Below are 12,384 nucleotides of genomic sequence, written 5' to 3'. Positions count from 1 at the left end.
AATGTCCTTAAAAACGTTATTTTAGTGTTGATGAATAGGCCCCCAGTGATGCCACTTACCACCACCTTTCTAAGACCCACAAGTCCATTTCATCACCTCATGGTCATCCCATTACGTCAGGCATTGGTTCTCTCACCACAAATCTATATCCTTTGCTGATTTTTTACTTGCAAGCTCACGTTGTTTCTCTCTATGCTCCCACATTAGACATACTACCCACTTAAGGGATGAGAAGTGGAGAAAAAGCTACCTATCTTGAGAGATCTATGTTTTGAAATATTTAAATGAGGATGATATATGTCTGTCTGAATTTATCTGTATATTGCTTTATAGTTTATTTTAATTATATTGCTAATACAATTATTGATAAAGCTGGTTTTAAATATTAAAGGAAATTATTAATTCCACAAAGATTGACTCAAACAACTAATTAAGCACCAGTCTTTTGATTGTTCATTACCCGTTTAAATATGGATCTGGGAATTAAAATGATTACTTTCCTCTGATAAAACCACCATTCAATATGATGGAGAAATGTGGTATAATTTGTACACTGGAATCTGGAAGGTGATTTATGCTCACACAGAGGGCCTGATTCAGACCCGCTTGCGAGCGCTCAGCGCTCGCAAGCGGGTCGATGTTGGCACAGTGCGCATGCGCACGACGGAGGCGGCTCTGTCGTACGTATACGCGAGACCCAGATAGTGATGGGCAAGCCGTTGCTCCGGGTCTCGCTACAAAGGGGGCGTGCTGTCGATGTTGAGTGACAGCACGCCCCCTTTGATGGGCGGGCCAGGGGCGTGGCTGCGCAGACGGAGGCGTTCCCATGGGAATGCCTACCGTCTGGGGCCGGCCCCACTGACATCACAAGTGATGTCAGTGGGTGGACTTCTTGCTCTGTAAGAGCAAGAAGTCCACTGGGACTTGCGGCAACGAGACCCTACCACAAGGGTCTCCTCGCAAGTCCGATGGTCGCGATGGTCTTGACCATCGCTACCATCATCCTGGCCGCTCACACTAGCTGCGGGTGGTCACCCACAGCTATGCGAGTGGCCAGGAGGCCGCTCTAAAAATACAATAGGTGGGCACTGATTCAGAGCAAGCGCTCTGAAAGAACGTCCGGCTCTGAATCAGGCCCAGAGTTTCCAGTTATATTGGCTATTGGAAGATTGTGGTCGTACTCTCTTACAGAGGCTCCAGCAGCTTATTCTTGCCAGCACTAAAAACACTATAGGGTTTATGTATCAAGTGGTGAAAAGTGTGGAGAAGTGAACCAGTGGAGAAGTTGCCCATAGCAACCAATCAGCTTTGAACTAACATTTATCAAGTAGTCTTTATAAAATAATAGGTAGGAGCTGATTGGTTGCTATGGGCAACTTCTTCAGTGGTCTACTTCTCCATGCTTTTCACTGCTTGATACATAAACCCCTATGGGGTCTATTTACTAAAGCTGTGTTAGGACATAAAGTGAACAGTGATAAGGTACCAGCCAATCAGCTCCTGACATTTTTCAAACACAGCCTGTGACGTGGTAGTTAGGAACTGATTGGCTGGTACCTTATCACCGTACACTTTATCTCCTAATACAGCTTAGTAAATAGACCCCTTAATGTGGAAGTGGACTGAGGCTGCTCGGGAAAAACACATACACCACTACATCAATACCAGCAGATCTCTCTATCACTTTTACGGCCTCTTAATGCCAATACTCTTATCAATCCACATGTATCAAATATATTACTGTTTACATTTAGATCTCCATGAAGACTAATTATCAGGTGCCATGTGGCCTCAATATAACTTGGACACAGCGTACCTCTAATTGTTACTTCTAAGGATCTTTACTTAGTACTCAGCAGCATTCAATTAATTGGGTATTCTCACCATCTGTAGTGGTCTGCAGTTCATTAGTTTTATTTTTAGATCTGTATGTTATGGATTCTGGCCAGTTATGTGTATTTCATAAATATATTATTACTATAAAAAAAATTGTCTCTCATTTTATAGTATCTGTGATTCTAGGATTGTTGATTAATCACAATTCCTTTTTTATTCACTTGGCTTGATTGGTATTTACAGTAGTACCATATTAGGACTGCAACTATTAAATATTGGAAAAGTAAATAAAAAGAAAGATCCAGGCACACATAACATATAAACAACAACAATCCTTCCTTAGTAATGCTGTTTCTAAAAAATATATATTTTCTAATATTCTAAGAAGCAAGAACATAAAAATCTTAAGTGTATTCAACTAATAAATACACCAAAGGGAGTGCAGAAGATGTTCAATACATAGAATGAATATATATATATATATATATATATATATATATACACACACACACATTTATTAAAAGGCAAATAATTAAAATAATATAATGAATGACAATGTACAACAAGGTATCCTTACAGCATAGTTAAACAAACTAGTACTATAACAAAATAAACTACCAGAACTAAAGTGGACTAATGCACCATAACACCATATGTGTAGTCATGAGTTATATACTGACCAGAGTCCGTAGGCATGGGATTAACTTTGAATTTATTATAAATTTTTTATTATATATTATTTTTATATATATTTTTATATATTATTTTTTAGCTATTTATTATCCCCCTATTACTTTAATTAATATATCTCAACAATACATAAAATAAAAAAGGGATAAAGAAAGTGATATAAAGTATTGTATGTACCAAACTAGAAAATATATACATATGAATGAACTACACATCATTTAAATGTTGTTCATTTCTAATGAGTCATTAAGGCCTTGTGGTGACAGAGAACCAAGAGAAGAAAATCAAATATAACAAATAGGAGGGCTGTTTTCTACATGTGCCATGTGCACTATTTTCTAACTTCTAATATCCTCACCAACTGCAGTGGTGGGGTAGATTGAATATTTTTAATACATAGTAGTCCATTTACTGTATATTATTCATCCATTTTGAATTACTTTTGAACATGTTAGGTTTGCTTTATTTCTTGAGGATTGTGTTTGTGTCATCATCTGCAAAATAAAAGTGAATTTGGAATACACTACAAAGGAAAAAACTGTGTTGGTGTTTGAACTCTGGAAAGAAGTACTATTTAGGTGTAGATTGAACTTGTCTATGCGCCACTGTGTGACACAATTTGTGTGATTTCGTATTGTTGTTATAAAGTTTGGTGAAGGCTTTTTTATGTCACATGGGCAGCTGATAAGAACTTTTTATGCACTTTGGATAAAAAAATAAACAAAAAAATATCTTTGCTTTATTTTTGTTGTACATTATACCTTGCTGTGTATTGTCATTATATTATTTCAGTTATTTGTTTTTTAATAAATGTGTTTTATATATTCTAATTATTGAATATCTGCTGTGCTCCTTCTGTGTTTTTATTAGTTAAATACACTTCAAATGTTTAGGTTGTAACTATTAAATACACTTGTCACCATATTAGTCATCTTTATGCTAGTGTGTCTGAAACCTCGTTTTTTTTTTTATTCTTATAGCTGCTGCCTGTAGGCAACTCTGGGCATCACTAAAGCCAAAATATCTATAGAATATGAAATTATTTGTGGATTACCTTGGTGCTGGTACATGTTGACAAATGGAAAATATTCAAAACAATCATTTTTTCTGTACAAATAATATTAAAACAGAAATACAAGTTGTGTTCAAGGAATGTGCATGCTTACCAAAGAATAAATGTATTTGATGTACATTTCCAAATGACCAATTAATCAAAACACCCCCTGTAGATTTTGATTTTACTCACAAGTTCAATAGATTTTGACTTCACAATAGCATCAATGGTGAAATCTGGAAAATCTTCAGAAAAGATGGCGCACTAATGTCTCATTGCTCCATTCACCATTACATTAATGGGCCTAACACTAACCTAATATGGAATGTTTTTGGGGGCTATTTATTAATGGAGAGACATGGGCTGAAAAAAGACGTTCCTAGCAAAGGCTAGTAAGTAAAGCGATTGTTTTGCCTCCGGGTTCAGACCCCATTGTAATGCGTATGCCATCGGCTGGGCTTTTGAAAAAGCAAGTTAAAATGAATTGTGGAAATTAAGTCCATAGGTTACAACATCTAAAACCATCTAAAGATGCCATTTGCTAATGGGGCCATGGCCCTAAATGCTAAACTTTTCAGAGCTTGGTAAATGGGGTTGTTTCTGAAATATCTGCTGTGGTACCACCTTGGTAAGTCCACCAGCCAATAGTAGTTGCCTACCTGATATTTCTATCACTATTTATAACACGACAATCAACCCTACCTCAAAAGTTCTCTGCCTAGGTGTCATGCTTGACTCTAAATGGTCCTTTGTTCCCCACATTTAATCTGTTTCCAAATACTATGTAGAATGAGACTTTCTTCTAGTCTCCAAGCCTTCCCTGAAAACTCACCTCTTCAGGCAGCTTATCAAATCCCAGAACCACCCACATAACCTTCACAAGCTATTTTACTAATTACATCCCCTATATACATCCACACATAACTTTACATATGTCCTCATTCTATACTCACACATCCCACTGACTCTACACAGCCCACACACAACTTTACATATGTCCTCTTTCTACACGCACACATCCCACTGACCCCAGGCCAACAATGCTGTGTGACTGGATCATACAAGTCACCAAGAACCTCTGCAGTCTGGCTGGACCGATATGCAATACATAGCACCTATCCTTGGGTATCTATGCCTATTTCCCTATGGATTGTAAACTCTTACTGCTATGTCCGTCTGTTATTACCAAGGCTTGTTTTATTACTGTTCTATTAATGTTTTGCGTTCCCAACTGTAAAGCACGACGGAATATGCATTACGCCTTACACACTCTTCCCTGGCATGTTTGCAACATTTCAATCCCCCCACACTTCATGCGCTTTTCTATTATGCTGACAGCGCACCATTTCATCATTACCGCTAATCAGAGGTATCGGAGCCTGGTGGGGACACAGCCAGTGTGATGAAGCTTGGCGATGAAACAAAAAGAGGAAGTGCTGCTCCTACGATAGAGAAGTGCATCTGGTTTTAGTGGTGCAGCAGTGGTTGTGAACTGACTGTCAACAAAAGCTAAAGCCTAGTAAAGTCATACGGATGCAATAAACAATAACACACCAGCCTCACACGCTTCTTACCCTCACACAACCTACTGGACTCACTTAAGTCCGACTTTTTTTCCCAGCAATTCACAGAGATTGCACTGACTTAGGTGATGACCAGGGCTTAAAGTGGACCTAGAGAGGTGGTGGAACTCACCTCCCCCGCCACCTAGTCCCCCTCCTCCCAACACACACGTTAGGCAGAGCTACTCTGAGAGGCCAGAACAATGTGAAGACGGATCTTTACACACAAAACACACTGGTGTGTATAGGAAACTTTAAAGTGAATGGTCAAGGCCACCAGAAGCTTTGGGGGCTATGTCAGTCTACAATGTTAGGTCACTTAAAAAGAAAAAAAAAAAGTTCTGTATCCCACCGTCTCTTCAGCACCATCTTATTGAATTTCACAAGCATCAGCCCCCCCTGCATCTCACCCTAACACCACCCCGCTGTGTATCTCCAGGTTACCCCCTTCTGTCCTTCCAGCAGCTCCCTGTCCCTGTGTCCCTTACCATCTGTTCCCTGCCCCTGTGCCCCCCATCAGCAGCTTATATCCCCCGGGACCCTCTAGCAGCAGCTCCCTGCCCGCGTCTTTTCTCCCACCAGCAGCTTATCCCTCCCATGTCCGTCTAGCAGCAGCTCCCTGCCTGTCTTTCCTCTCTCACCAGCAGCTTATCCCTCCCATGTCCGTCTAGCAGAAGCTCCCTTCCTGTCTTTCCTCTCTCACCAGCAGCTTAGCCCCCCCTTCCCATGTCTGTCTAGCAGCAGCTCTCTGTCCCTGTATCTCCTCTCTCACCAGCAGCTTATCCCCCCCATGCCCCTCTAGCAGCAGCTCACCTTCTTGTCTGCCCCTGGCCCTTGCTCCTCTTCATGGCTCCTCAGTGCACCATGCAGCAGCAGCAGTGAAGGCATGATGTCACATACGCTGTGCAGCAAAAGGAGCCGCCGGGGCGGAAGGCCACAAAGTGAGTGACATAGGGAGGGGCAAGCCGTGGGTGGGGGAGGAGGAGGAACATGGAGCCGGAAACCGAGGATGGGACGGCGGCCGCCACCAGACAGTGGTACTCTGCCTGTAGGACTTCTATTCAAGGATGTGGCGGAGGGGAAACTAGTTCCACCTACCATTAGAGGTGACGGAACTCAGTTCCACCCAATTCCTGCCCACTTTAACCCCTGGTGATGAATGATTTGATCACTGCTAAATCTAAAGGTCATTACTCAATTCTAATTCTCCTGGATCTCTCTGCTGCATTTTACACCTTTGACTATTCTCTCTTCATACAAACACTACAATCCCTAAGGTCTTCAGGACACTGGTCCTGATTCAGTAGAGGACGCAGCTAGTTCGGGAATCTGCGCATGTGCCAGACCCGTACTGCGCATGTGTTGTCGCTGCAGTACAGCAGCAGACTGTCAGTGATTGACAATTGGCTGCTATTTCGGGTCAGGGAGCGGGCGGAAGCGCGTCGCTGCTGTTGTGGGAGAGTGACGAGGCCAGGATCTCCATTGGCTGACGGGGATTTCCTGGCCTCTTTTTAGCATCTGCATTGGCCGGCTTCCGTGATCCCATGGGTCACTTTGCAAGCCGATGGTCTCGCAGATGATTCTATGTTGCGTTCTCGAACACAACTCGGATCAGTAATGCATGCAGGAGGCATGAAGCCTCCTGCTGCATTACCATGTTACAGCTATCACAGCGGCTAAGCAGCTGCAGTAGTTCCGGTGTCCTCTGCTGAATCAGGCCTACTGTCCTATCCTGGTTCTCATCTTATTTATCAATCTTTCAGTATTTGTTTGGAACCACCTCACATCTCCTTCCTTTATCGGTTGGTGTTCGGGTTAGAAAGTGAAAATAAAAAAGTTGAAAATACTTTTTTTATTTTCATCTTCTACCTTTTTCATACTATGGGGCATATTTATTAAAGTATATATGCAGCATATCCCTCGAAAACATCTGCTTTTAGGAGGTACCCGCAAATGGTAAGTATCTCCAAGATATTAGAAGGGGAGAGCGCAGCAGACATCTCCGCTATCTGTTGTGGCTCCTCGATTTCCTGCAGCAACAGCAGCCCCCACCGGATTTACCAACTACTGAATGCTAGTTTTTTTATTTGCCAAAATGCTGCCTAGTGCTATCATGGCTGCTGCTTTCAATCACGGCTATAAAAGCCTAGTGGGGTGTAGCTCACTAGTCAGCCCGTATAGATGTTACCCTCTGTACATGAGGGGTGAGTGCATGTAACTGTAATGTAATGGTGTGATGGGCATTAATGCTAGTGTAGGAACTTAGGGCTCTATTTACTACAATCCGCATATTGAATGTAGATTGTATTGTGATATTAACAGGCAATATCACAGGGATTTACTACAAATCCCTTGCAGGGACAGAGCTTGCGATGAAGCTCTGTCCCTGCGAATCCCATCCGCATACTAGTCACGGTATTGTCGGAAAAAATACCGTGACAAAGTGCCTGCGCATGTGCCGACCGGCTTTCACTGCTACCCCCCCCCGGCGCTAAGCCCTGCCCCCCAGTGCTTAGCCCTGACCCCCCGCGATCGCCGACCCCCCCCTCTCTTAATTACACTTACCTGCATGATCCGGGCCTCCGGTGATGTCCTCCAGTCAGGTGATATCCCATACTGCGCTGGGATCCGATCACCTGATGACTGGGCTGCAGTGCACTATGGGAGACCAGCTGACCGGAGGGAGGACATCACCCGGAGCCCCGATCACTGGTCCCTGGAGTCAGGTAAGTTAATTTTTTTTTTTACAGCAATCAGCTTGCGGTCTGTTTAGACCACACAGCTGATTACTGGGACAGACTCCCGGCTCTGCTCTCCCCGTTAGAGCGGAGCAGGAGTCCGGTAACCTGGGGGAGACCCTGGATAATGCCACCTCCAGATGGCGTTATTATCACAGGGCCTCCCTAGATATTTTTTTCACATTTTATTTTCAGTAACTCTGGTCGGATCACATTTCCCATTACAATTATGGGAAATGCGATCTGCTTACTAAAAATAAGTGATACTTAGGGGTTGGAGTAGAATTTTACGAATTCTACTCCAATTGCCCTGTAATAACTATGGGCTCTATTTACTACAATCCGCATATTGAATGCAGATTGTAGGGTGATATTATCGACTGAATTCGCATTGCGAATTCAGGCAATATCACAGGGATTTACTGCAAATCCCTTGCAGTGACAGAGCTTGCGGTAATCCCCTGCGAATCCCCTCCGCACACTAGTCACGGTATTTTCGCAAAAAATACCATAACAAAGTGCCCGCGCATGCGCCGACCGGCCGCCGCTGCTACCCCGCCCCGGCGCTAAGCCCCACCCCGGCACTAAGCCCCGCCCCCCGCGATTGTGGACCCCCCTCCCTTAATAGCACTTATCTGCATGATACGGGCCTCCGGTGATGTCCTACATGTGTCCGGTCAGATGATATCCCATACTGCACCGGGACCCGATCACTTGATGACCGGACCGCAGTGCAGTATGGGAGACCAGCTTGACACCTTGATTAAGGGACGTGTGTGTCCCGAAACGTTGGGATTATGTATTGACTGCAATACACCATTTATATTTCTACTACATGTCCTTGAGTGCCGCTGTTTGTTTTCAAGCTGTTGATATCCATTCCTACTCCAGAGGACACCCGGGCATGCTGGCTTGGTTGTATTGAGTGCCGATCCGAATATCCTTCTTATATATGTATATATATATATATGTATATATATATATATATATATATATTATATATATATATATATATATATATATATATACACACACACACACACTCCAGACCCTCTCAGAGTAGGTAGTAGCAAGGGCCAGCAACGCTCTCTGCCCCCTCAGTGCCCAGTGTATGCCAACCCACAGCCCCTCTCATACTGTCTCTAAGCTTGCCTAAGCTAGCTAAATTTACCAAGCTCCTTCTTTCTTGATGCAGCAATGCTGCTGCTGCACTGTGGATGCCTGGTCCGATCGCAAGGTTCAGATAGCGGCGACTGGCCTATCATGCAGAGGCCGAGGCAGAGCCGACTTACGGCTCTGCTCCGCAAAGGTCCATGGGAGAAGTGGCATGCCCTCCCGCGGCCATCTTTCCTCCTCTTGTAGCCAGAATGAGCTTCTGTGCAGAAGCTCATTCTGACCGGTCAAAGTCACCTCACCTCGCTGCCAGGTCGGAGCGGAACTCCAATCGCGGCAGCGGCGTCTGGGAGACAGCGGCAGAGCCTTGAATGCCCCTAGGCATTCAAGTCGCCCTTAGGCATTAGCTTATTATGCCTATGCCTAGGGCCAGCTCTGTGCGTAATCACAGTGCGATTTCAGCACATGCGCACTGTGCTGTATATATATGCGCAGTGCTGAACAATCTGCGTATGTAGTTACAATTGCATACGCTCTTGAATCAGGTTCATATCTCACACAAGACACTGCAATTCTCTAAGGCATGTACTCATTATCTCCAGCATTGATTAATGCAATAGTCTCCTAACTGATTTTACCCTAAACAGACTTTCACTCCTACAGTCTACCTACGGCTAGACTAACCTTCCTTGCAAAATGTTTTGATTCTGTCAGGCCTTACATTGGTTACCTCTAACTGTACCAAATTCAATATAAAATACTTCTACGTACACATATGGCTATCAAGTCAACCAAACGACTCCAACATACATCTCTTTGCTTATCTCAAAATATCTCCAAACTCAACCCAACCGCTCTGCATGAGATCTGCGTCTGTCATCCACACGTATTACCTGCTCCCATTCAAGGTCACAGGAATTTCTTCAGGTTGCGCACACTCTGTGGAATGCCCTCCCTTGCACAACAAGACTTTCCTCTAGTCTCCAAATATTCAAGTGTTCCCTCACCTCTTCTGACAATCTTATAAAATTCCTGAACCACCCACATAACCACCACATGCTATTCTACCCATGTGCCTCCCGCCTACACAGTTCACACAAAACTTACATGTGTTCTCTTACTACACTCACACTGCCCTACTGACCCGAGGCCAACATTGCTGTATGACCTCATACAAGCCCACCAAGGCAAGAACCTCGACAATCTGGCTAGATCAATTTGCATTATATAGTATTTATCCTCATGTATCAAATCCCTTTTTCCCTGTAGATTGTAAACTTGCGAGCAGGGCCCTCTTACCTCTATGTCTGTCTAATTATTACCCTGTCTTGTTTTATTAGTGTTTTGTTCTCAATTGTAAAGCACAATGGATACTGACAATAACTATTAATAAATAAACTTGCTAACATATAAATACAATTAAAAATAACTGTCCATGGATAGTCATCATAAACTAGCAATAGCATCCAGTATGGATATAGGTACAAATCAGGGTTGCCGATATTCTGGCTGCCCCACCCGGGAGGGAGCAGCCAGATCGGCATTGCAAGGGGCGTGGCTAGACAGGTTTGTGGACGGAGCGGGGGCGTGACAACACACTTGCGTCATTTTGGCCTCCGCTACACTATGCTGAGATTACCGACATTATGAAGCAGGGGGCGGAGGCCAAAATGACGCGATTCAGCGTGAATAGAGTCATCTGTCTCCCCCACTGTGGGGGGTTTCTCTTAAAACCGCTGGGGTGGGGGCAGAGCGGGAGGCTCCCGGCCGAATCGGGAGGGTAGGCAAGAATGGTACAAATTCCATGCATTTGAGAGTACAAACAACAAAAGATTCAGAATAAGACAGGGCCTACGAAGCAGACAGACATTAGAAAGGGTAGAGGGTCCTACCCATGAGAGTTTACAATCTTGAAAGAGACACACAACCTTAGATACCCTAGCCATACTACTTTTACAAAGGCCATGCATAGCCTTGCTAGTTCTTTTTTTTTTTTCTTTTAAAGTAGAATATAAATTCAAGTAGTCCTCCTTTTTCATATAAACATGGAAAAATGGGCTCAGCACAGGAGTGAAAAACCCACAGCTGTGACGGGTTAAATAACACAGATCAGGCCTATTCTCCCAGATTATTCGGCAGACTCCCCATTTTTTGGGGGAGCCCAATGGACTCCTGTAAGAGTATTTCACCCTCCAGCATTCCATCCACTTCCTATGGCCGGATGGGGGGCATGATAACGCAATTCTCAGCAAGTCGGGTCACCCTGGCCCTGCCCCCTCTGCACGATACCATTATACTCTGCACTACACTGATGTGGGCGGGGACATGATAAAGTAATGTTATCCCCGCATCTCCCCTTGGGGGAAAAAAAGTTTGTATGGTTTATAAAAAAATATAGTACTGACATGCATTAACTTTTATAGACACATTATGTTTTATAAATCTAAAATATATATACTGTAAATGTAATTTTGAGTGATGTAGTAGACAGGAATAAGCAATAAGAAGTTATACAACCTTATTCAGGCCCAAACAACTGCTACATATGCTTTATGCGATTTAGTAGTTTAAATAGCTTGACATTAAGTTTTATCGACCGTCAGTAAATTGCTGACAGTTGGCAACCACCCATATAAGTGTGAGCTGTGTCTACATATCAAAATATAGGGTTTTACAATATTATACTCAAAATGATTTCCAGACAGACTCCATGAAATACATTCTAATAGCACATACTCCTATTATCGGTCCTTAGCTCCCCTGTTCTGCAATTGTACACTTACCACACTCCAGCAAATAAGATGGTTGGTGTCAGGGTCTTCTACCAGAGTCCACAGCTTAGTGAGAAAGGCTGGCACGTTACTGCAGTACCCATCCATTGACAGGGAGCTAGCCGATTCTTGCATGGCGACAGATGTGTTACTCAAACTCCATGCCTGTGAGATGGTACAGTGATAAGGACAGCCGAGAGGGACCCATGTACTGAGGTCACAGTGTCACAATGAGAGTGGCTGCAGCTGATTCACACCACCAGGTCACACTGTTAAACACTCAGCACTAATTTGCTGGCACTGACTCCCTCTCCAGTACAGAACAATGCCCAGAGATGCCGTATACACATTCAGGCCACAAAGCTCTGAACAAACATGCAACATCATGCAAAGAGATCACACAGAACCCAATCAATGCCCAACTGATCACTGCATATAGCTGAGACATATCACCATTCACCTGTACAGAGTGACACGTGTAGCCATATATGACACATTCATCTAGGGAAATGTCCTAGTTTGTGCTGTGTTTCCATAAAGTTTTTTGTGCAAGAACCAATTATCAAAATATACTTCAAGATGATAGGCATCTGTATAACTGCAGTGTATCAGGGCAAGGG

The 12,384-nt window shown here is 43.5% G+C and overlaps 1 protein-coding gene across 2 annotated transcripts in view; it reads right to left on the bottom strand.

Moving 5' to 3' along the window:
• Positions 1-11,982, bottom strand: part of HSF4 (heat shock transcription factor 4) — a 96,130-nt gene extending 84,148 nt beyond the window's left edge. For both annotated transcript variants that reach the window (XM_088471987.1, XM_088471988.1), the window contains exon 1: positions 11,777-11,982. In XM_088471987.1, the coding sequence (XP_088328113.1) occupies positions 11,777-11,899 (123 nt within the window). In that variant the 5' untranslated portion in view covers positions 11,900-11,982. The remainder of the gene's footprint in view (positions 1-11,776) is intronic.
• Positions 11,983-12,384: the final 402 nt, after the last annotated feature.

This window comes from Taudactylus pleione, unplaced genomic scaffold, assembly GCF_031769625.1.
Source record: "Taudactylus pleione unplaced genomic scaffold, aTauple2 ptg000117l, whole genome shotgun sequence".
NCBI classification, from domain to species: Eukaryota; Metazoa; Chordata; class Amphibia; order Anura; family Myobatrachidae; genus Taudactylus; species Taudactylus pleione.
Note: the sequence above shows the minus strand (reverse complement) of the source record. Positions and strands in the feature narration are given on the sequence as shown.